At 36.4% G+C, this 26,783-nt stretch overlaps 3 protein-coding genes across 12 annotated transcripts in view; 2 read left to right on the top strand and 1 right to left on the bottom strand.

Moving 5' to 3' along the window:
• The window catches only part of sec31a (SEC31 homolog A, COPII coat complex component), a 54,199-nt gene extending 52,285 nt beyond the window's left edge, over positions 1-1,914 (bottom strand). For 8 of the 10 annotated variants that reach the window (XM_079805318.1, XM_079805321.1, XM_079805322.1 and 5 more), the window contains exons 1-2: positions 1,680-1,892; positions 1,094-1,173 (exon numbers count right to left, since the gene is read on the bottom strand). In XM_079805318.1, coding sequence (XP_079661444.1) covers positions 1,094-1,172 — 79 coding nt within the window. In that variant the 5' untranslated portion in view covers position 1,173; positions 1,680-1,892. Of the gene's footprint in view, positions 1-1,093; positions 1,174-1,679 lie in introns of all 10 variants that reach the window. The other 2 variants (XM_079805326.1, XM_079805320.1) reach the window with 2 other exon arrangements.
• LOC307119206 (uncharacterized protein) lies at positions 1,899-7,736 on the top strand. The gene is made up of 5 exons (XM_079805345.1): positions 1,899-1,953; positions 3,190-3,373; positions 4,025-4,410; positions 6,248-6,333; positions 6,849-7,736. The coding sequence occupies exons 3-5, from the start codon at positions 4,035-4,037 to the stop codon at positions 6,993-6,995; spliced, it is 609 nt and encodes a 202-aa protein (XP_079661471.1). The 5' UTR covers positions 1,899-1,953; positions 3,190-3,373; positions 4,025-4,034; the 3' UTR covers positions 6,996-7,736.
• Positions 7,737-13,238: 5,502 nt separating this feature from the next.
• The window catches only part of cdc42se2 (CDC42 small effector 2), a 39,766-nt gene continuing 26,221 nt past the window's right edge, over positions 13,239-26,783 (top strand). Inside the window, exon 1 of the mRNA XM_079804959.1 lies at positions 13,239-13,507. The gene's annotated coding sequence lies outside the window, so the exon portion shown is untranslated. The remainder of the gene's footprint in view (positions 13,508-26,783) is intronic.

The raw sequence follows: 26,783 nt of genomic DNA, 5'->3' as shown, positions 1-26,783 counted from the left end.
CTTATGCTTTGTTTGTTCAGCTCTTACGATGATTTTTTGGAGTGAAAAAGGACATAATAAACTTGATAAACCAACAGTAAAGTTTGGCCATCATTCGGACGGGGTATATGCTACATTCTGTGTCCAAAAACATCTTGGGATAAGGTTTTCACACTGACAGCTGTCATTGTAAGATATAGCATCTCCGTTTGTTTGTCCGAGTTAGTAACAGTAACTAAAGGGGGTGGGGCTTACCAATAGGTCAATTATGTCAAAATGCCCATCGTGTGGAGTATTCATGTAAACACCGCTGGTTATGTCTCAAGTTAAAAGTAAACAGTTGGGTGTAAACAGGATGTCTATCAGTATAATAGATCTGTGCGTTAGGTCTTAAAGGATTAGGAGTATGGAGTATTAAAATTCATAATTTGCTCACCCTCAAGTTGTTCCAAACCTGTATGAATTTCTTTGTTCTACAGAACACAAAAGATGATATTTTGAAGAATGTCAGTAACCAAACAGTTTGGTTCCCCGTATTCTTCAAAATATCATCTTTTGCAGAAGAAAGAAATTCATTCAGGTTTGGAACTTAAGGGTGAGTAAATGACTAACAGAATTACAATTTTTGGGTGAATATTCTTTTAAAGTGACAGCAGCCTAATAAATCTACCTGCTGCACTGTGTTATTAATGTGAATAAAACAAAAGAGAAAATAACTGAATAACTTTATTAGCTTTAATAAGAATACATTTATATTTAATTGATACAGTATGCAATATTTTACTTTTACATTTGAATATTAAATAAATAAAACTATTGTACCTGAAAAAAATAGTTTCATTCATAATTTTGTTGTATTGTATTTGTCCTATTGTTTGCTTTTCCCCCTTATTTTTAACAACAGAGATTAGATTAAAAATAACACAATAACTATATTGTGATACATATCGTTATCATTAAATAAAATCCCCTCTCTCGTGAAATATGAATTTGGTCAGATGGCCCACCCCTAATATTGTTTTTCTCTTTCACTGCTTAGCTAGTGCCAGTGAAAATGTCCCATGTCAGCAGTCTTATGTTTAATGGCAGCGTCTGGAGGAATGAACACAGGTACCTGCTGCCAGATAGATGGGGTGCTGCTGCGCTGGACTCCAGGCCTGGATTGCTGTTCGTTTGATTTCTTTTAGTTTCATCCTAACATAAAAAATTAAATAAAAAAAACACCATGTGTTATATACTATGATTACTTTAACAAATGTCATCCCATTTACAGTTAGTGTCCAAATTGTCAAGGAAAGGAAATGTAATAAGGTTTGTTCTGTAAACACTTGCAGTTAATTTGGGAGACTCCTGAAAATAATGCAATTACACATACATATTTATTATGACAATAAACACGTGATATATTGTAAAAGCAATAGTGCAAGAGCAGCAGGGACCTTAAAATGCCAACAAATCTAATAACATCATGCTGCTAAATAACTTAAGACATCAGGTACCTATCACAATTTCATAATGAATTTCAAGATTTCATAATGAAACACTGCAGGCATGAGAAGAGACAAGATCATAGCAGACATGTCTTAATGAATGAAACGTGCAATGTATGTCGCAATGTCCAGTTAAAACAGATAATAATGTAGCAGAGAGGCTAATGCAGCAGTCTACAGAAGGATTGTCTTAGTTTAAAAAGTGTTTACCTTCTGTTGTCGTGCTTCCAACGGTCACACACACAGGTTCATCCACGCACAAGCACGAGCGTTAAAGTGAATTAGAAGAATAACTTTATTAGATCCGAGGGTTTGTGTGTGTTGTGTGAGATTTGCCCCGGCTGCAGATGGACTGAATTCCACGTCCCCACTGCTGTCCATCAACGTGGCACAGCAAGCCCCGCCCACTACCCTGACGACTTCCGGCAACAACTCCCTCCCCCTCAGGCGACAAATTCCGGCGGAAGAGGTCTGTGTTTGTCGTGTAAGTGTGTGTTTTGGTTTTTGTGGCGCCTGTGTGTGTGTTTTTTTTTTACTTCTCATATCTCACTTAGTGATGCTTTTAGCTGCTTCAAATATCCACTAGCGATTTGTAAGAATATTTTTGCATGAAAAAAAATGTATTGTATGAAGTCATGTTCACTGTGGACAGATTGACAGTACATAATCATTACATTTACACGCAGTTCTGTGGTGTCAAATGTTAATACCACGGTACTGACTGAGTGATTCAAATTAATTATTATTATTACATAGTTAATGTCTAAACAAAGTGGTAGTGATCATTTTTGTGGTAGTGCAATACAGAAGTAATAGTATTCATAAGAACTAGTTTAAAATGATTTGTGCATAATGATAGTAAATGTAGAAGTGAAATTGCTGTTAAACCAAGCTGCTTATGAATATAAAAGCCTTCAAAAAGTCCTTTTGAGAGAACAGATTGTTCTCTAAATGGTAAGCTTAAGATGTGAAAGATTTATAGCAGTTATATACTTCGATTTAAAGCTTACTAAACAATACATGTACAAACAATGTCAAAATAGTCGTTAAGTAAATCTGCTTTAATATGGTAATATGCCCATTGACCTGTGACTATATTTACAATATAGCAAGTGTCTTATTGCTTTTATTATGATTTGCAGTTACAACATAATTATATATTTAGTGACAACATTTTCTGAGAGCAGAGATTCTAAACATTTTTTATTCCAAGACCCCCTTATTTGAAGGCCCTCTAAAAATAAATACTCAAAAATATGATGAGTTTAATGTTGTACAACTTAATTTTTTAGTGTATTGAGCATTTTATTAATTAAGATTATATTAATAAAACTGAATTTAAATCCTTTTAAGACTTACTACTTTTGTGAACCCCTGGTTGAGGAGATAAAGTGCCTGACATAACAGAACGTTCCTATCCTATCAAGCAAAAAATGTTAATTATGCGATTACCTTCATAATAACAGTCAAGTGAACATCAAACATTTAGCAGTAGAATTCATCCAGTAAATATCCATGTGAAATTAATGTAACAATATATGCTCAAAGCATGTTGTAACTGCAGAATTTCCATATTTCTATAACAAATAACATGACATTCAATTTCTTACTTGAATAACCTAATTTGAGCTGCTTTCTTGTAATTTGTGTACCATTTCTGTGTCAAGTAAATATGAATTGTTATACCTTCAGATGGCTACAACAAAATTATTTCTTTCAGAGTGCAAATCCTGAAGCAGAGACTGTCAGACGGCATCACTATTCACTGATGGTAGAACATAGGGTTGACCGGGGTAAAACAAGCCACCCTTGTATTTAAGCAACTGTGCATTGTTTTGTCATGTGACCAAACATGCTGAAGGTGCACATCATATCCAGCTGTCTGTAAATGAGAGAAACACAAAGTAAGTTTGTCTCTCCCCCATGTCAAAGCATATTTATTCAGCTCTAAAATCATACAATGCCATCCAGACTGAAAATCTAAAAATTTTTTTTAAACTAAACAGGTTTAAATTTTTGTAATTTTGAAAAAGGCTAAACAAAGGTTATGAATTAAAATGGAGAAGAAAATACGTCTTCATGTTTTTATAAGAAGTTTTCTGCTCACCAAGGCTGAATGCTGCATTTATATGATCAAAAAATACAGTAATATTGTGAAATATTATATACGGTAAAATGGTTTTTGTGAATATATTGTAAAGTGTAATTTATTCCTGTGATGAAAGCTGAATTTTCAGCGTCATTACTCCAGTCTTCAGTGTCACATGATCCTTCAGAAATCATTCTAATATTTCTGATTATTATCAATGTTGAAAACAGTTGTGCTGCTTCATATGTTTGTGGAAACTGCAATACATTTATTTACAGGATACCTTAATGAATAGAAAGTTCAAAAGAACAGCATTTGTGCAAATGTCTTCACAGTCACTTTTGATCAATTATGCATCCTTGTTGAATACAAATATTTTTAGAAAAATCTTTTGAATGTTGAGTATTGAACAGTAGTGGGTATTCATGGTGATTTAATATGCATTTCATGTCTTTGTCAAAACTAGGAAAGCTATCATGCCACGAAACTATATTCGAAAAACTGACTGGGGCTCAGTAACCTACGAGGAGCTGGAGAAAGCGTTGGTTGAAGTCAAGCGCGGGAAATCTATCAGAACAGTGGCAAAGGAAAGGAAGATTGGCAGGTCCACCCTTCAGAGGTACATGAAAAAGGCTGAAGAAAAAAGAGAGAAAACAGTCGGGTACAAAGGAACGGCAGAAGCCAAGAGGATCTTGTCCGAGAAATTGGAAGAGGAGCTTGCAGAAAACATCAGGATGCTGGCTGAACCCACCCACAGTCTTACTCCAAAGAAATGCAGAGAAATTGCATTTGAATTTGCACAAAAGAACAACATTCCTGTGCCCAACAACTGGGGAGAGCAGAGGTTAGCAGGTAGGGTTCGTTGTGACAACTCCACACCGTAAACCCTAATTTGTTTGAGTAGAGCCAACTCAAATTAAAGAAATTACTTCAAACAAATTAACTTTTATGAGTATTTAGAACCTTCTTTTTCTTTTGAGTTCTCAAAACTGACACATTTTAAGTAATTGAATTGTTTCATTGTTTCGATTTTTATGAACTTGAGCCGATACTGGGCTATGACAAATGTAGCATGAGCTTAGTTTGAGAACAGATATATGTTAAATGTTTTATATTGCTGTACACATTCAGCAAGTGCTATGCTAATGCTACCAAAGCAATTTAATGTGTAACCAATTAGCAAGGTGGCATTTATTGAGTTATTGAGAAAAGTTTCCATTACTAAAAATTTGAGATGCGCACAACCGGCGCAATATCATAGAATGTCTCTGAACAGATTCACGCCCACTTTTAATGGAGAATAAACTAGACTCCCATAGACTTGAATACAAAATAGCGGCACAAAACAATGTCCGTACACAGCCGGCAGGCTTGAATAACTTAAGAAATCACCAATATTAAACATGTCAAGTAATTATATGTCCACCCTGCCTGCCATAGAGTGTGAAAGATACATTCCACACACTTAATTTGGTCAATTTAAAAAACATGTCCCTTCATTCTTCAAATTGGTGTAACAACCCCACCCAGTGGCCAGAGGTGTCTTACCCGGACATTTACACGTACCTCATCGAGTCACCAGGTAAGCCAGTGAATGATTTAACTTAGTTTTTGAATCATGAAGTACAGATGCTATCTGAAGCCAAGTCAGACTAGTTAACTATGGCTGGACAGAAAAGTGCTCTCAGTACTCTAAATAAAAAGGCATAATACATTTAAAGATGTTTACTAGCAAAAACGAAGTAAAATCATTCACTTGTTACACCAATTTGACGCTGGGAGAATGAAGGGACATGTTTTTAAATTGACCAAATTAAGTTTGTGGATGTATCTTTCACGCTCTTGGCAGGCAGGCTGGACATACAGTATAATTACTTGACATGTTTAATCTGAGTGATTTCTTAAAGGGATAGTTCACCCAAAAATTAAAATTAGCCCAAAATTTACTCACCCCCAAGTCATCCTAGGTGTATATGACATTCTTCTTTCAGACGAATAAAATCAGAGTTACATTTCAAAAGTCCAGGCTAATCCAAGCATTAGAATTTGATTAATAGTTGCTCTGTTTTTGAAGTGCATAAAAAGTGCATCTGTCCGTCAAATAACATGCTCCACGTGGCTCTGGGGTGTTAATAAAGGCCTTCTGAAGCGAATCGATGCGTTTGTGTAAGAAAAATATCCATATTTAAAACTTTATCAAGTCAACTTTCGACCGACCGCCTTCCATGGAAAAGTGTTGAATGTTGAAAGTGAAACACCTAGGATGACTTGAGGGTGAGTAAATTATGGGCTAATTTTCATTTTGGGGTGAACTATCCCTTTAAGTTATTCAGGCCTGCCGGCTGTGTACAGACGTTGTTTTGTGCCGTTATTTTGTATGGAAGTCTATGGGAAGTCTAGTTTATTTTCCCCTAAAAAGGGGCGTTGACGGTTGTGCCGGTAGTCCGTCTTACATGATATTTTTTAAGTTAAATGTATAAATTATGTTATTCAAATTTTCAAGTTCAGAGCAATTAAAATGTATGATTACGAAATAAAAATCTGCAAGTTCTGCTTACTTAAACTTTCAATTTCTTAACTTAAAAAATGAGTCAACTGATTTTTGAGTCAACTTATTCAAGTTTACAATGCATGCAGTAAATCAACCCACTGTTCTTGTGTTGCTTACTTGAATTTGTGATTCCTGTAGGTCGAGATTGGCTCAGTAGTTTCATAGCCCGCCACAATCTCTACCAGCACATAACAGAAGCAACATCTTTGGGAAGCCATGGACAGGTGACAGAGCTATAGCATATCTGACGAAATTAATATCTGTTGACAGAGGTCCTGCAGTCATGCAAAATTCCATAAAGCTGCAGTCCGTAACATTTTGCGCTCTAGCGGTTAATAAATAGAACTGCATACGTCTTGCAGAACATTGCAGCCGGAGCTACTTGGCGAGTCACTGTGCTCCTCTGCAGTGGTTCCTACCAGACCGGTCTGAAATAGTCCCTATATAAACACTTATTATAAGGGTTCCATAATGATTCAGGGTAAGACAAAAACACGGTTTGGAAAATGGATTCATGTTGTAAATTCTCATTATATAATTTTTGTAAATCTTGAACACAAAAAAAGTTACGGACAGCAGCTTTAATGTAGTCACTTATGATCAATTTATAAACTCAAAAATAATTCAGTGGTCCAAAATTGCTCTTTGAGATTAAATGATTAAAGTTAAAACGATTTTTAAAAATAGAGCTGTAACATACTGTATTTATTTCTACTAAAATACTATCTCCGTTTTCTAGATCATCAGTTTCAGTCTCGTCAACCAAGATGAAATCAAAGAGGAGAGTGATCATCCTGTCCCGATTCATGACGCTTCAGAGGAGGAGAGCGCTGAAATTTGTGACTCAGAACGAGATCTGTTAGAGACTGGCTTATTTCTTACATGATTTTATATGATGAAACCTGTTGGATATCTTTAAGAATAAGTACTGCAAAATAACTTGTAATGAGATCACAGATTATTAAATTATTATTATTATATTATTATTGTACTTTTGTTTATGATTTTACTTATTAAAATCATATTTTCTTCAAATAATACAACACAAATTCAAGAAATTTTCAGTTCAAATCGTTCTGCATCCATATACAGTAGTGGCCAAACGTGATATCCAGCTTAGGCCTTCACCCTTTATTCAAATATTACAAAACAAAGTGTTTTGTAAGCATATTGCATTGTGCTTGGAGTCAATTGTATTATCTCTGAAAATAATGCAATGAAACATGACAAATTGTGCTGACCTAATTTCTGGCCAGGCTGTCATACAAAGAAATTACGAACGTGCAAAAACAAGAGAGAAACAACAACATATTAATTGATTATCTGCTAATCTGATTATGTTGTAGTCAATGTACACTCTTAGGGAAAAACATGTTAATTGGGGTTCTACACAGAACCCTAGGCTTTGTTACTAAATTTTAAGCCAAAAAAGTTATATGTAAGGAGAAATGTGTTAAATGATTGCAAATACCTTAACCAAATTGTGTATTTAATATTTTCCTCATATTTTGTTGTCCTACCCTATATTTATTGTCTTTCTTTAGATCTGTTTTATATCTGATGAAAAAACTTTCAAAAATGGTGCAAAATTGTGTCAGAAGATATTAAATACAGAGCACTCAGAAGTATTTAGACCCTTTCATTTTTTTTCACTCTATCCACTCTTTACTTTAACTCTGTAATATATATATATATATATATATATATATATATATATATATATATATATATATATATATATATATATATATATATATATATATATATATATATATTACAGTCTGTACTTAAAGTGATAAAATTGGGCTGATGTTGATGAATCGGTTGATGTCCTGTGGTGTGATACGCATAGCCTACCAAAGACTTTGCCAATGTACGTTTTTTACCAACATTTTCAACTTCTGATGTCATTTCTAGCGACAAATTACTAATGTAGCAATTAAATATTTGTTTAGTTCTCACCAAAGCTCTCTCTATTTTGCTGTAGATCATTAAACGGTTACACTGCCTAAGAAGTCTGTCCAAAATTAGTTTTGTGAGGTGCTTTCATGCACAAAAGCTGCCTAACAAGTAATTGTCTGATAAGGCAGCAAGGCAACGAGTCATAGTCAAATATTTAATTACTAAATTAGTAATTTCTCGCTAGAAATGACATCAGAAGTGGAAAATTATGGTAAAAAACGTACCTTTACACACAAACTGACCAGCAGCTCAACTGTCACAGAATGGAACGCACAGGATTGTGGGATATCAAAGTCAGCGAAGGATACATCTGTGCTGCCTTCAAAAATCGATCAGATGAAGGTATCTCAGGAGACAGGAAGTGAAGCTAACATTGGATTCGGACGTGCCTTGATGCCTTCCTACCTTGAAATGTGTCCTCCCAAGGAAGCATTTTCCAGGTTTCGGACACAGCCTGGGACTCGAGGGCATGAGCAAAGAGGAACTGCCTAAAGCAGGGTTCCTTAAACTCGGTCCTGGAGGGCCGCTGTCCTGCAGAGTTTAGCTCCAACCCTGATCCAACACACCTTCCTGTGATTTTCTACTGATCCTGAATACCTCGATGAACTTGCTCTGGTGTGTTTGATCAGGGTTGGACCTAAACTCTGCAGGACAGTGGCCCTCCAGGACAGAGTTTGAGGAAACCTGGACCAAAGAAACCAACGAAGAGAAAGAGATTTTATTTTATGTATGTTTGTGCGCTGTGCCCACATTTTGTTTTGTGACTTTAAGGAAAATAAAGAGATCTTATCGAGTCCCAGTAAGCCAAGCCCTGTCTTTTTCCTTGCCTCACTTTGAACATTGTTATTATCATATTGTGATGCAGTCTGCTGTCACACCCAACAGTAAGAAGGAAAAGGGCTTCAAAATATATATTGCGAGAGGGATGACTGTGTAAAACAGCTTGTGTTGCTCCACCCTGTAGATGAGACGCTCAACCGGGACCCTCAGCCGAGCAATGGACTGTCTTCCTCACCTCATCAGCCGACATCTGTTCCCCCTTCGACAGGTAAGCAGACTTTGCAAGGCACAGTCATCAACAGGAAAACCTTTGTTGACCATTATCGCCATTCCAGGTTTCAATAGACACACAATTGCAGACTGGTTAAAAAGCTCCTTGTCACTGACAGAACCTGCATACAGGGATGACACAAAGGTGACCACACCATGTGGTGCCATGCTGATTAATCCCATGAAGGTTTGGTGGGATGTGAAAGTGATGAAGACTTCACTTTGAAGCAGGAGAGAGGATGGAGTTTGGCAACGCAGTTCTGTGCAGTCGATCACCACGTTTGTATCTTGGAACTCATTGGGGAGATGAGTCTTAACTTCCTCCTCAGACATCCAGATGAGGACAGACCCAAGAACGGTGTACAAAAAATTGACCCAGGTTGTAATAATTTGGCTAACTGTGGACTGCTGGATGTTGAATCTGTGGGCCCCTAGATGAATTCTAGTTAATACTGGTTCTGATAGAACTTAAAGGATCTGCTGCTGACATCTTGGGGCCAGATACCACAGCACACCTTCAGGGTCAAGTGGAGTCCATGCCTCGACGGGTCAGGGCTGTTTTGGCAGCAAAAGGGGGACCAACACAATATTAGGACATGATGTTATGCCTTATCGGCGTATACAATACTATATATAATACTTAAATTATAAACTGCTGCTACTTCGCTATAGAATGCGCTTTGCGGAAGTACTGGCTGAGATTCCTGAAATACGTCAGCAGCGTTCCAAACCTGTATGAGTTTCTTTGTTCTGCTGAACACAAAAGAAGATATTTTGAGGAATGTTTGTAACAAAGCAGATAGAGCAACCATTGACTTCCATAGTAGGGAAAAAAAATATTATGGTAGTCAATGGTTGCTCTATCTGCTTTGTTACAAACATTCTTCAAAATATCCAGTGTTGGGGGTAACGCATTACAAGTAACTTGAGTTACGTATAATATTACTTTTTCCAAGTAACTAGTAAAGTAACGCATTACTTTTCAAATTTACAACAAAATATCTGAGTTACTTTTTCACATTAATTTGACTGACAGCTCTCTTGCCCCCATGTTGAGAAAAATAAGTGCAGAGGCATTGTGTGTAAACATGATGGTTATTGGCTAAATGTGAGCATTTATTTATCTCACTTGCACAATAAAGATTCTGTACTTCTCAAAATGAATAAAATCAGTCAAATGCAAAATCAGAGTACTATGCAAACCTCCAATAATGAAATGTTAAATAAAACAACTATTTTTATGCATAATCTACCTTTATATTTAATTTACATTTAATTTACCAATGTCTTGCTGCTGACCTTTGATGATGAAAATAACTAGATGTTTAGTTTTTTTTGGTAAAACTTTTTTCTCCTGCATCCTATTCCATCATTATCCAGAATGGCAGCACAGCAGAGCTGCGCCCTCTACTGTTCATGCGTGAATTTGTATTTTAACCTCAAGCTTATTATTTCAATTTTGAAGAGGTCTTTACCGTTGCATATATAAATATATCTACATATATATGTATGGGCTTGTTTATATGTATATATATATATATATATATATATATATATATATATATATATATATATATATATATATATACTGTATATATATATATATATATATATATATATATATATATATATATATATATATATATATATATATATATATATATACTGTATATATATATATATATATATATATATATATATATATATATATATATATATATATATATATATATATATATATATATATATATATATATATATATATATATATATATATATATATATATACTGTATATATATATATATATATATATATATATATATATATATATATATATATATATATATATATATATATATATATATATATATATATATATATATATATATATATATATTAGCCCAGGTGAGAAAAAGTAACGCATTACTTTTCTTAAAAAGTAACTCAATTAGTTATTTTTTAAGGGAGTAACGCAATATTGTAATGCATTACTTTTCAAAGTGACTTTCCCCAACACTGAAAATATCTTCTTTTGTGTTCAGCAGAACAAAGAAACTCATACAGGTTTGGAACAAATTGAGGGTGAGTAAATGATGACAGAATTTTCATTTTTGGATGAACTATCCCTTTAAGTATTCTCTCAAACATTTATTTTGAATATTAAGTGGTTATGAAAATATATTTATTGCGTCATTTATTTATTTCATTATTTATAGCTGGAGTCAAATCGCTATTTACAGTTACATAAAAGAACACATAACATATTTTTACTGGATTTAAATGAGGATTAGGCTAATATTTAGGAAATAATGGGTTACATTTGAATAACATTATTTATTTTACTCCAACAATACAGTCTAAAAAAAAAGGTTCTATCTTCGCTGTTTTGAGTCAAAATATGTAATTTTGACGCTCTAATGTGGCGTGACATTCACAGATCACTGTAGCGGCAGCGCGCAGCGCATATGAACCATAGACTGTAGATATGAACCGGTCACCTCTGCTTTTACAGCACGAAATAAATCAAGAATGAATGAACATAAGGCTTGACCATGGACTGCTACTGGAGTAAGGGCTCGACATTGATCTTTAATTGTCCGGACAAGTATCTTAAAAGTTAATAAAATAACCAGAAATGCGAGTATGATTCAGATTTTATTACATTTCAATGTAAACAGCGATTGATAAGGGATAGTGTAGGCCTATTTCTGGTAACAAAGTCACTGGTAAAAATGTCTCTGTCAGGCAGAGACGGGCAGCACGAGACTCGAGTCTCGTGCTGCCCGTCTCTGCCTGACAGAGACATTCGTGGAGAAATCAAAACAAATGAACATAACAGCACTAAGTTATAAACTCACAGAATAACATACTGGGGTAAAAATTGAGTTTTAATTATAACTTATGATATTGTTAATAACACAAGTTGACTAAAGGAGCTGTTCTGCTGAATATTAAACAAGTAGCCTAGTTAATAAGTTACTTACATTTTAGACACAAATAATATTGACTTTTTTGTTCTATTTCACTGACGAAAATAGTTCCAAGGGAAAGCAACACTCAGCGCGGTGTTTTACTAAATGATTCTGTGTTTGAATGAATCGGTTGAATGAACGACTCAGTGACTCACTCATTAAGACGGTAACTTGCTGCCACCTTCTGGCGGTTTAGTTTCATGTTTAAAATATCATTGATGTTTGAATATACAAATAAAATTAAACGTTTGAATATACAAATAAGTAAAATGCAATCTCATAACATTATTTATTGTAGTTATAATTTTGCAATGTAAATTATTTTATTTGATTGGTAACAGCCTTATAGTGTCTTATTATACATTAATTTATTGATCAAATGTGAGAATTTGACATGAAAGATGATTCATTTAATAAGGTTAAAAATTTGCCTTTGTAAAGCAAATATGCAGATTTAAGTAAGTAAAAGCTGATATAACTGAGAATTTTGCTTCAGAATAAATATGTTTACACCCCCCCCCCCCCCCACACACACACACACACACACACACACACACAGTGTACAGTACATACAATTTGCTACTGTACCTGATGTTAATCAATATCAAATAAAATTGTGAAATTTGTGTCAATGCCCAGCGCTATAGTGTAAATGTTTTTTTTTTTTTTAAAGCAAATGTTGTCTTTTCCCTTTATTTTCTTGTCAGAGTGCACCGTACTATAATGCTTCGTTTACATGTTAAAACCACAAAACATTTCAACTGGCCCCCAAGTATTTAATTCGGAAACATGTTTTCACCAGAGTTTGCAGGTCTGGTTCATGAAGTGAAATACAATAAAATGCAACACCCGCTGCAGCCGCCCAACAAAAAAAGATTGTATATTGATTAGCTGCATCTTCCAACGCGACAAATTGATTTTGGAATATTTTTAACCAAAAAAAGTTACGGACTGCGGCTTTAAAGTCATATTGTTACATTAACCAGAAACATAAACACGTATAACACACATCCTCCTCTGGCCACCCCTATATGTTCTGGGGGCGCCACTGTGGATATGGAACATATCTCGATCTCAACAGAACATGAGGGTTGGCCTATGTGGGAAGATGTGTTGTGTTATTCCGTATTGACGCATAGGCGGCGCTGTTTCTTTGTGTTGTGGCCACTTCGCGCACAGTGGGAGTGTTCCGTCTCATTCAAGGGTTCCTTCTCCAACGCTGCTGTCATTTATAACCAAGAAAGACACAAAGAAAGACGACTGATCAAAGTGTAAATGTGAGCGCGTGATAGTGCTGGATGTGTGTGTGTACATGCTGTTGGCGATCGGATCGTCTCATCTGATCACGGGCGCAGGTGGATCATTTACCGCATTGATCAGCTGAGCCTCGAAAATCAGCATCAGCATCAGTCGGTAAGACAACTACTCATACAAATGATTCAGTTCACCAGTTCACATCAACGAACTTCACGATACGTCTCAGTAAACTGCTTTAATAATCAGCCTGGAAAAGTAGCCTAATGAAACCACTTTTCCTGTAAATGGATTTATCCTTTGAATAATAGTAGCCTATAAGATGGTAATGCAGCAATTTTTCATAGTCATTAGCCTAAAGGATTTGGGCTATTTGGATTTACTAATACAACGTGATATTGCACGACGTTATGACAGTGTAATACCCTGAGTTACACCTTACCTGTTTTATGGTATAGTTGTAGGCTATAGGCGTAAAGGCTACTGGAACATTATGATCTACTCTCACTCTGTACATTAAGGTACAATACATAGCCTATAGGCCTACTGTAGGAACTGTTGAATACCAGTTTATTTTAGGAAGTAGTTTATATTCATTCTGTTTTGAATTGCCTTCATTAGCAAGGCAAAATCAGATGACTCACTTTTTGTTTTGAAAATGAGAATTTTAGTCTTAGCGTTGCACTGCAAACGCCCATGTGAAGTGGCATTCATGACAGTTCCAACTCTTTATTCGGATTGGTTAAACCTGGTGCATAAAATGTAGATAAACCACTTATCTATATACGTGATGTTTAAATTTTAGATCAGTATAGATAAACACACACTTGTGACCGTACATTCTGTAATAATGCACCAAACGTGGTGTTGTTGGTCAACCATAAACAGAAAACAGTTGAAAGATATGACTTGGCCGAAGAATTGTTTATTTTTCATACTATATTTATTACTAATGAATTAACGGCACAATATGTACGATTTTTGGATTCAAATATCCAAAAACCACTAGAACAGTGCTATATATTTTGTTGACTTGTGTACTTACATTATCCCAAATGTTTCCAAGAATGTTTAAAACCAGAAAAATTATCAATTTTAACCAGGACACGGACCGTGTCTGTGTCGCCTATGAATGACATCATATTCGTGTTACCCCCGATTTCCGGTTTTATTTTGTAGAAACCATGGAAAAACCAAAGACACTTTAATATATTATGTTTTTTATTAGACAGGTGAGCAACTGTTTGGATACATTCATCAACAGAAAACAAATCATTGTTATATAGCTCAACACAGTTAGTCTTATTGTTTAAATCTCGTTTTTCATGATTTACCGTGAGTACCATGTTTTACCATGCCTAATATTGTTCTAGCTTACTGCAGTGTGCAACAAGTGTGTCATAGCAGCCACAAAGCGAATGTACAGAGTAGCATTATAACATAACTTTCAACACACTCAAATAATGTATCTAATATGATAAAACAGCACTGCGTACGCATGACCAGAAAAAGCAGAAGCGGTCGTCTGCATAATAAAAGCGTGAAATCCAGGCGTCATCAAGCTTCGCCTTTGTTTTGAACCTCTAGCGGCAAAAAAATGCATTTTGTGGCTTTAAATAAATTATTGAAAATTGGTGTCTTTTCTCATATTGCTATGTAAAATAACTAACTTGTCTTATCCGTGGTAAATCACTGCAACATTCATTAAAGAGATAGTTTACACAAAAATTTATATTTGCTGTTAATTTACTCCCCCTCAGGCCATCCAATATGTAGGTGTCTTTTTTTCTTCAGTAGAAGAGTAAAAAAGATTTTTAACTGAAACCGTGGTCCTTGGTGATTCATAAAAAGGAAGTCAATGACTTGACTACCGTCACTTCTTGTGCATTTATTCCCTCATTCGCCTATTTCGAGAAAGATTCGGGATGTGGCACGGTATATGGCATGTTGCCGACATGCCTCATCCAAATATGATCCAGACTACATTAAAGGATTAGTTCACTTTAGAATGAAAATTACCCCATGATTTACTCACCCTCAAGCCATCCTAGGTGTATATGACTTTCTTCTTTCTGATGAACACAATCTGAGTTATATTAAAAAAATGTCCTGGCTAATCCAAGCTTTATAATCGCAGTGACGGGCCTTAAAGGGGGTGAAAAGCTGTTTCATGCATACTGAGCTTTTTACACTGTTAAAGACTTGGATTCCCATGCTAAACACAAAGTTTCACAAAAAAAAAAGTTGGACGTTTGATGTAGTATTTCTGTGCCAAAAATACTCCTTTCGGTTTCTCATAAGTTTCGGAAAAGTTTTTTTTGAGTATGGGTATATCTGACGTCAGATAGGACGGAATGTCCTTGTACGGGCCGTAGGGGCTCTTCTCCCGGAAGGGCACGCGTGCGGGAGCGACTAGAGCGAGAGAGCAAATGCACGCCAATTAACGCGCTGTGCTCGGCTTTAGGGAAGTCATCGGCTGCGCGCTGTATCGAAATCAACAATGTCACCAAAGATGCATGTTTTTGGTTGTCAGGGCAAGACAACCCTGCACAGCTTCCCAAAAACCCAGCGTTAATGGGACATTGGATGGAGTTTGTTTTTCCAGAGCAGCAACGGAGTTGTGCAAGTGTTTTTGTTTGTTCCCTGAATTTCGGCGACAGTGGTTTATGAACAAGCCCCAGTTCAACACTGAATTTTTAGCTTGTCTAATGCCGAAAGAGGGTTGCAGTCCCAGCGATTAAGGTTCATGGTCGTGACTCGTGTGTTGGAAGCAGGCGGTGAGTAAAACTGCTTCAAATGTCTTTGTGTTTTTAGCTATTGACTCGTTCATTCAAATGCACTACTATTCCATTGTTTTTCTATGTAAACACGCAGTAGTCTGACGTGCAAAACCGCTCCGCTTGCTACTGCTAACATTAAATCGCATAAAATAGTCCATAAACCAAATTATGTCCTCATAAACCACGAGTAAACACACACAAATGTTGCGAAACTTGCGCATGACAAGCCTTTAGGCAAGTATATATGTTACAGTTACAGTACATACCATTGAGACGTCCTGCTGTAGTCGTCGTTGCTCTTTCTGTTCAATTTCAGCCTCTAGATCTGATTCTGGATCATATATGTATGGCTAAATCTGATTGATCTCAATGGTTTATTTAGGATAAAGTTTTTTTTCTCCAAGTTTAAGGATGTCACAGCTTTCAGACGGTCTTAACGCAATAGCTGCGCCTGCTCGTGATTCTTTAACTCCGCCCACACGACCCGCCTCCAGCCGCTGTTTTTTTTCCGGAAAGACTCGGTACAGTGTATCTTTCTTTTATAAATATAATAAAACTAAAGACTTTTCGGAGATATGAAGGATGCAATACTACTCTATAGGCACTCAAGATTGACATGAGATTGACTGAAACTGAGTGTTTCACCCCCCCTTTAATAAAGGCCTTCTGAAGCGAATCGATGGGGTTGTGTAAGAAAAATATCCATATTTAAAACTTTATAAAGTAAAATATCTAGCTTCCGGCGGACCGCCTTCTGTATTCAATTTACAAAGAAAGTGTAACGCCAGTTACGCTTTTTTCGTAAGTTGAATACAATAAAATAAACAACATATTTTACTTCATGAAGTTTTAAATATGGACATTTTTCTTACAAACCCCATCGATTTGCTTCAGAAGACCTTTATTAACACCCCGTAGCCGTGTGAGCTTCAAACTCAATGGACCCAGAGTCAGGATATTTATTAATACAACTCTGATTGTGTTCATCAGAAAGAAGAAAGTCATATACACCTTGGATGGCTTGAGGGTGAGTAAATCATGGGGTAATTTTAATTTTAAAGTGAACTACTTCTTTAAGTATGGATTATCTTCCTTTTTGTTGTCCTAAGCAGTTTTAATTTAAAAAATATTAACACAAATGCATTTAACAATAAAGAACATGACTTATGGTGCTTAAAGGGATAGTTCACCCAAAAATGAAATTTCTGTCATCATTTACTCACCCTCGAGTTGTTCCAAACCTGTATGAGTTTCTTTGTTCTGCTGAACACAAAAGAAGATATTTTGAAGAATGTTTGTAACCAAGCAGAAACCATTGACTACCATAGTAGGGGAAAAAATACTATGGTAGTCAATAGTTGCTCTATCTGCTTTATTACAAACATTCTTCAAAATATCTTCTTTTGTGTTCAGCAGAACAACGAAACTCTTACAGGTTTGGAACAACTTGAGGGTGAGTAAATGATGACAGAAATTTCATTTTTGGGTGACCTATCCCTTTAATGTCAGATCAGCAGATCAGAATGTGAAGTCACCATGAAGCAATTTGCTGTTTATTGTCAATATTGGTCACAATGCAGCAGGGAAAGCAGATATGGTCTTTGCTCTGCGGTGTGACATGCGAGACATGCAGTCAGGAAAGTAGTTAAGTCAGCACAGTCTCTCGCATCATGGCTGTGCAGAAAGGAAGGAAATGACCTTCATCAAACACACCTCAGTCAAACTTACACAGTGTGCAGCACTGAACATCTTGCTGCTTAAACCTTCAAGACACTTACTCATTATTAATCATTCCTTTCAATCAATATCAAGACATTGCTACTTAATTATTGGCGTTATGTTTCGAATGTATAGCCAGAGGAGAACTGGACCGTAGGTTGTTTTTCCCATTATCCGACATCAAATGAAGTTTTTCATATCTGTCCACAGTTGCCTTTGGCTTACACACCAGGGGATTAAATATAAGTGATATGTCATGATTTTCTATCAAATTCTTGATAAAACATCTTGGGGTGAGGGATATGATCAAAATCTTAAACCAAGATATGCGTGATTTTAATGATGACTGTTATACACGTCATATAATGAAATCAGCTGAAAACGGATTTGCCACTCCACCAAATTGTTATACCTTCAGAGGTAACACTTTATTTTAATGGTCCCCTTTGGGCATACTATTCTTTAGTAACTCTACAAGATATGCCAACTTAGTCCTAAACTAAAAGTCTACTAAAACTGAGAATTAGTTGACGTGTAGATGTAAAGTTACTTATAGTTATTAGAATGTCTAAAGTGGGCTATCGAAATAAAGTGTAACCAAAAGTACTATAGACCCATTGGTATTTTAACTTATTACTTGCAGTATTTAATTTAATTATATTAAATTGTCTTAGTTTGACACCTTTTTTATTAAATCTTCAAGGAAATGCACTGTACAAAAGTTTGGGGCTGAAGTCTTTCCAAGGCTCCATTTATTTGACAAAAAAAATAAAAAATAGAGTAAAAACAGTAATATTGTGAAATATTATTTCAATTTAATATAGCTGTTTTCTACGTGAATAAATAGTCAAATGTAATTTATTCCTGTGAAAGCTGAATTTTCAGCATCATTACTCAGTGTCACATGATCCTTCAGAAACATTTCTGATTGTTATCGATCTTGAAAACAGTTGTGTGGAAAGAACAGTAGACAACACAGCAACACCCTGGCAACCAGTACAAAATATACAACAACAACAAAAATAGACCCTGGTAGGAAATGTTCCTGCACTACTCTTGATAAAATGTAAAAATCTATTGTATAACTATTAACTGAAACCATATATTTTTATTAAGTGATATTTTTCCTCCTTCATTAAACTCATTTAAACTAGCTGAAGAATGAGCTCCTCTTATCTCTTCAGTCATCAGATCTTTAAGAGTTACAGCAAAGATCTTGTAGAGGTGAGGGAAAGAATGCTTTTGAACACTGTGTTTTTATGCTTTTTAATGCTTTTCTTTTTGCCTACTTCTGCAACAAGTGAAGCGCTGATATCTTGGACAGCTTCAGGCTTAAGTTGCATGAAGTGTTGCATCTGTTATTATTTGGATCTTGATTGTACAAGCAGGATTTAGTTGATAAATGCCAACAGCTTGGATTAAATCCACAGGCAAATCCTGGCAGAACTTTTGTGAACCCAAGAGTAGTTAGTAATGGAATTTGTGAGCTGAAAGTTGTACCCACTGGTTAGTAAAACCAGTTATTATTCACTTACCCCGTGATGTGCCAATGGATTTTTTCAAATTAACATTTTTAAAGAATATTTTCATACAACCTGTTGTATTAAAAAAAAAAGTTATGTCAAATTCTCTCCTTTTGTGCTCAAGAAAAAATCAGCATATGTGTGAATAACTGCAAGCTTCAGTAAGAGTATATTTTGCAAACTAGTTCATCATATGATCCAAGAGCAAATCAAATAATCTTTATTTGGTGCTAAGCACAGAAATCTGGTCAAATACTCATTGAGTGAGTTCCACCATTGTTATTCAGGACAAAACAAGAGTGTATTCTAGGATTGTTTTAATACCAAGACTGTGAAATCACATTTTTTTCACTCAAACCATTGCATTTTCCTACGAGTGTGCTACAGCATGCTGTTAAGCTGTGTGTTTGTAGTCAACACTGCAGAATGCTCAGGAACGTCCTAATCTAATCTAGCCTCCATATGTTTCTCTTTAAGAGATCCTCCCATGCTTAAGACCTTTCGTCTGTACGATGGTCAGAAATTCCTCACATAATTGTACCTTGGCACTTGTCCCTGAGAGTTTGTGGCATTTCAGCTTTAATTCTGTTTTGGCCTTTGCTGAACAACCAAATGCACATTAGTTCATAAAGTTATTTATTAATGCTATTTTAGAGTATCCAACAGGGCCTGAACTGATATAAACAATATTAAAGAGTGTAGAATATTTGGTGTTTTTATTCTAAGGCAAGCATCACATCTAAGTATTAAACTTGCAACATAGGCTCATTGGAAAAACGTGGCTCTGTTTGCAATACTCCAAAAACGCACCTACACATAATTTGTGCTATGAACATCAAAACATGCAGCTTGTTGAGGAGGTGTTCCATCAAACTAATCTTATCATATTTATAGCAATTTAAGTGCCAGATAATGGTAAAAATACAGAACAAATCCTATTTATCCTATTTCCTACTTATCTAGGCACTAAAATATCATAGACACAAAAGGCTCTTTTCACCTCAGTAAATAATTACAAGGCAACACCTTAGAAACCATTCAGAACACCCTCCAACCCCATGATAAAATTGCTGTTTGAAGACGGCATCAAGCAATGTCAAATTTGGGACTTATTATGCCCCTTTTTACAAGATGTAATATATGATTCTCTGATGTCCCCAGAGCGTGTATGTGAAGTTTTAGCTCAAAATACTTTATACCATGTTAAAACTGCCACTTTTTGTGACTGAGCAAAAACGTGCTGTTTGTGTGTGTGTGTGTGTGTCCCTTTAAATGCAAATGAGGTGGTGCTCCCTGCCATTCCAACAACAGGGCGGAGCTTCAAGAGTTCATGCTCTGCAGTGTTGCCAAGTCTGCATTTTTTCAGCGTAATTGGGCTACTTCAACACTGTTGCCGTGGGCTGTTTTTCATGTCCAGGTTGAAGCGACCCCAGTTATGTGATATTTAGCCCCGGGAATGCGAATTTTAGCTGGCAACCCTGCCAAAAAAACACATATTTTACCCCCCAAACGGAGAACCCCCCTGAAACGCGATAGGGCTTGTTTTTGGGCTAGTTTTGAGTAGCAATTGGGCGGGTTTTGTTGAGAAAACCTGGCAACCCTGGTGCTCTGGCATACCAGTGACAACAATACAGGACAATCTCACACACAGAAAATGCCAGAAACTGGTAGTAGCTGTGTTCAGCCTTATATGTTCAGTCATCTGACTGTACTGTGCATAATAAATGCGAGTTTATGAATTACACAGAGGGTGAGGAAAATAACGACATAGCTGTGGTCTCCTGGTGCCTTCAAATGCTATCAGAAATCTCATGATTCACATTTCTGAAGTTGTGATTACAAGCTCGTCACATTCAAGTGGGCGACTTCAAAGGGCGTTCATGTGCAATATTTAACTAGGGAACTTTTTACGATATTTACGATAATTCTGATAGCGAGGGCAGCATCAGTGAAAACAGGCAATGCCAACACTCTGAGTTCTTTCAGAAAAGCAATTTGGAAGGACTCACAACAAGGTGTGATACTTTCTTTGTCTGGATCTGAATTTTCCGCACAAAGTGTTGGTAATTGACACTTTCAGAATCAGCCTTTTAGAAAATCTAGCATTGAAAAGATCCTCAATTAAGAAGCAGTCCAGCGCAAAATGATTGACGCAAACGTATAAGACATTAGCAATTTTCTTCAGGACATTTCCTTTCGAAAATGAAATGGTGGAAGTCTGGTCTGAAAACGAGGTGTGTCCAGGTGCATTGTTGGCGCTGTTGCTATTTTAAGGCAACTGAAAACGACTGCGCCATTGACCAACAAAAACGCATGTGAAAAACACAGTATTTTTTGTGTTATTTAAAGGAACTGTATGTAGGATTGTGGCCAAAACTGGTACTGCAATCACTTTCAAATTACTGTAGAGCGGTGTATTCCCTCTCCCCCTCCTTAGACATTTTTTATCCAAAAAGTTTGTAGCTGCAACTGTGGTAACTAGAGCAGAGCTGGCAACCCGGATGCCGAAAAACTACTGACTTCGTGATTGGTAGATAGGTGGAGGGTGGCGCTTCAGGCCAAAACACAAAATGTCAACATCAACATCAGTTGAGGGCTGCAACTTCACTTTTAAAATGACAATATCCTGGCCGGACAACTATTGTCAGTGATATAAGTATTTGAAATTAACATGATTTCTTAATGTCTAGTGACATATCAGGGCCATTTTATGATTAATTGAAATACATTTCTTACATACAGTTCCTTTAAAGGGTGCGTTTAATATGCGCCTATAGACGGGTACATAACGCACGTACACTCTACTTCTTACTCACACAGGGAGCAGCATATTTAACATATTCAAAATAAAAGGATTCCTCTCTGGAGAAGTGTTCAGTCTTTCCGCTCGCAAATTCAACCATGTATAATAACGAATCCGCCATGGTGCAAGCGCAACTGGCTTTTAAAGGGAATGGGAGATGAGACTCTGATTGGTTTATTGCACGTTACGCTCCCAAAACACACCCATGACTCATTAAGAGATCTGGTACAGCCCTTTTGGACCATGTGCCTAGCGTGCTGACCGTTTTTTTTTCATCGTTAAACAAGCAAAATTGGATTCGGACACGCCCTAAGTGCACCTGCTGCACCATGCTCTTCAGACCATGCGCTCAGATCGTTATAGGTCCCCAGTAAGAACTATGGTAGACTTAGTTTTTGGGGAAATTATAAGTAAATGTGAGCTGAACCAGGGGTCTTTTTCAATATAATGTCTCTTTTACAGCTGAGAAACTCTGTAAATCATATTGCTGAAGTTATTTCAGTCACTTTCATGGTGTGCAGATACACTGGCGCCTAGAGACCCACACATGAATAAAAAACTTGAGTTCAAAATGAGTTATAATTGCACAGCATTTTTACAATTTGATCTATGTCCATTTTCTTGATGTACAATGGGACACTATGTCATTATTCTGAAGAAACTGTGAAAATAACATTTAAAAAATGAAAACTAAACTCAAATTAAGTGTAGAGCGTTAAAACGTTTTGGAGTGACATGAGGGTGAGTACAGTAAATAACTGTGATTTTCGTACACAGGCATACAGCAGGGTTGTGTATTCAGAATTAAATTGAGGATGCTTTTAAATAGTTTATTTTTTTTATTTTAAAAAGTTTAAATGTAACGTTTATTGGCCTTAAATACAGATTCATGGACCAAGATGGAACTTTAATGAATTAATTGAAAGGGAGCCAATTCTTAAATTTAGAATTTTGCAGGGCCAGGCAGAAAGGAAGAAATCAGTCAGTAAAAGTAAAATGTCTACTTTGAGATGTCAATAAAAATATAATAAGGGAGTTTGACCTATAGTTTCAGAGGCAGCTCAGTGTCTTTGGCTCAGATGAATCGGAGTGACTGAAACCCTGTCATTGTCAATCAGTGTACATCCTGTTTTCTGTGGTTGTGCACAGAACATGACTCAAAATGATGATTGTTTTTTTTTTCATGTTTTATATGTTGTAAGCTTGTTCTGGGTTTTGTCCTTAGATGTAACGGTAACACTTTACAATAAGGTTCATTAGTTAACTACATTAGTTTACATGAACAATAATGAACTGCATTTATAAACCATTTATTTATCTTTTTTAATGTTAATTTCAACATTTACTAATGCATTATTCAAATCTTGTTAACATTAGTTAATGCACTGTGAACTAACATGAACAAACCATGAACAGCTGGATTTTTATGAACTAACGTTAACAAAGATTAACTAATGCTGAACAGCGGTGTTGTTCGTGGTTCATGTTAACTAATGCATTAATTAACTAATACAACCTTATTGTAAAGTGTTACTGTAACATTTATCTGAAGATTACAGCACCTCTCTGCCTTTTTTGCAGTGCTGCTTGACAGCACCATGTTTTTCAATAACCAGAAATATTAATAGTTCATTTAAAATTGACATTATGATTTTGCTTCCCAGAATCATTTAAAAAAGAAGAGTGATGCATTGGTGAATCCATTTTTACATTGATATATTGTGATTTAGCATGAGTACTATTTTATTTATTAATAGTAGATTTATTAAGAGTTATTATTATTATTTACTACACATCAAATGATGAAGAACCAAGTCATTGAAATACTAAATCCTAAAACTACCATTTCTTTGTGGTCAGAGCTGTACTGTTCAAAAGTGAAGTGAAGCATGCAATAGAGGTTGAAACTGATATCACAGTTTCAGTCTGTCTCGTGGATCTCTTGTGCATTTGACATAGTGTCACTCATGATCCAATTATGCTGCTTTGCAATGTATTTAACTGTAATGTATTATGAGTAATTTGCTGATACCAAGCTGTAGTGTGCGATTATCTCACCAAAGTTAATTTAAGATGTTAATATAATTATATTAAGAACTTAGTACACTAATAACAGCACGTTTTTAGGTATAATTCCTACAAAGTAAAAAAAGCTACTTTCCTGATTGCCCTGGAGGGTATCATGGTTATGAAGAATCTGAGATATTCCTTCATGAGCCAAAAATGGCCTAGGCAGACAGTAATGGCTTTATTAAGCAACCGGTCAATAGTCAATAGTATCTGGGTCATTGCCTTAAGGAGAGATGAGACATTGATGTTGCCTTTGCCAGCTGGCTGTAGTGCCAGTATAAGGCGAGCATTGTTGCCACTTTCTTTGCAAATGGAAATTAACCTTCTACCATTGGTGACATGCAAACATATCCTGCCAGACTTGGTGACATTTGTGGTAAAACACATCCTTTCATGCATGCTGCAAGGTGTAGCGTGCCATGCCGCTTCAGATATCTCAAGTCACACTGAACTTGAAGTTGCACTGAACTGTCTAAAAAAACATTCTTCAGATCTCTAGTATGCTAATATATATATTGTTTTGAATATAAGACAACCTCCCCTCCCCCCATTTTCAAGATGTACTTTTTGGAAGAAGGCTTTTTGATAAAGAAAATGCTTTTATTTGATATTTAAATTTTTGTATTGAAAGTAAATGTACCAACATTTAAAATGTACCAACTATCATATTTAATAAACACTTTTGGCATACCATAACACTTCATTACACTCTGACACACCGTATTTCTTGGCACTCTCGTTTTACGTGTATTTGGCGCCACCTATTGTTGCGGGTGTATTGTTGACATATAAAGGTCTAGACCTAGACTGGGTAAACCCAGCCTGATCTGCCAGCGATTTGATTTCGCCTGGCAACTCAGTCTGGAAACCCGTACATTCACTTCTACTGCTTCTGTTACACTTTTGCGGGAACCAATCACAGACTTGCTTATCCACCTGGCCCGCTATTGGAGGGATTATCACGATGACGGATAGAGAAGTGATGGGTCGCTGCCCGTTGATCACCCCTCTTGTGGTCTGATTGGTTGAAGGACTATCCAATTGCGTACAGAGTTATTTAATTTATGCACATTTATGCTCGCGTGTGCAGTAGAAAATACAGAGCAGACTCCCCAGACCAATGTTCAATCTTAAAGTCTAGACCCTGAATAAAAGACAAACCCGTTTTTTCAGATGTATTTCCGAGAAAAAAACTGTCTTATATTCGGAACAATCCTGTGTATACACTGATCAGGCATAACATTATGACCTAATATTGTGTTGGTCCCCCTTTTGCTGCCAAAACAGCCCTGACCTGTCGAGGCATGGACTCCACTAGACCCCTGAAGGTGTGCTGTGGTATCTGGCACCAAGATGTTAGCAGCAGATGCTTTAAGTCCTGCAAGTTATGAGGTGGGGCCTCCATGGATCGGATTTGTTTGTTCAGCACATCCCACAGATGCTCGATTGGATTGAGATTTGGGGAATTCAGAATTGACAGAATTCGGACCTCAAACTTGTTGTTGTGCTCCTCAAACCATTCCTGAACCATTTTTGCTTTGTGGCAGGGCGCATTATCCTGCTGAAAGAGAGCACAGCCACCAGGGAATACCATTTCCATGAAAGGGTGTACATGGTTTGGAACAATGCATAGTTGGTACGTGTCAAATTAACATCCACATGGATGGCACCACCCAAGGTTTCTCAGAAGAACATTGCCCAAAGCATCACACTGCCTCCGCCGGCTTGCCTTATTCCCATAAAGCATCCTGATGTCATGTGTTCCATATATATTCAATCATGACAACTCTCGACAGTTATTAACAGTTTTAGCATGTTAAAGAATTTGACAGTGTTGTGTTTGGTATTGGTGGACTAGATATGCTACGCTGTTGATGATTGCTGCTGCTGCAGAGCAAGTATGGACTAGCTACTGCTAACAGATACACAAACTGCTGCTGCTGCATGATTTGACGTACATAAATCATGTAGCAGATCAAGGCAGGTGGAGCTGGGGAGGTGGAGGGTTTCAGAGGCTCTCTGACTAGCCTACAGCAAAAACTGAACCAGACTATTTAAATGTTGAGCATCTCATTGGCTGCAGGATCAGCAGATGCCAATCAGCTTGTGCCATGCTGTAATGATGTGATTGCTTGCAGATTGCATGTAATGGACCTATCAACCTGCGCCCTCCAGAGTTTCATGACTTTTTCATTAGTATTATCATTCAATTATCTGCCGCAGGGATTTTAAGTGGGAAGCTGTGGTCTGTTATGCTAGAAAATTATGTAAAAAGCATGGCATCATGCATGATGGGAAATCTCTGGGAGAATGGAAATAGATCAGATGTTTGTTTAAAAGGTTTTCTAAGTTCTAAGTTAAAGTGGACCAGCTACAGTCTACAGAGGCCTGTGACTACGTGGTCTTGTGATCTGGATCACAAAAGGAGGACTTGTCTACTGGATGCTGAAAAAAAGCATGATGTCATCAGAATGTGCCCCTGGCACAGTGGAGAGAAAAAGTTAAGCAGCTTTATTTTGGAATCAGACATAGATGTTGAG

This window comes from Gobio gobio, assembly GCF_949357685.1.
Source record: "Gobio gobio genome assembly, chromosome: 22".
NCBI lineage: Eukaryota > Metazoa > Chordata > Actinopteri > Cypriniformes > Gobionidae > Gobio > Gobio gobio.
The sequence above is the reverse complement of the archived record's forward strand: the minus strand, read 5'-3'. Positions and strand labels throughout refer to the sequence as shown.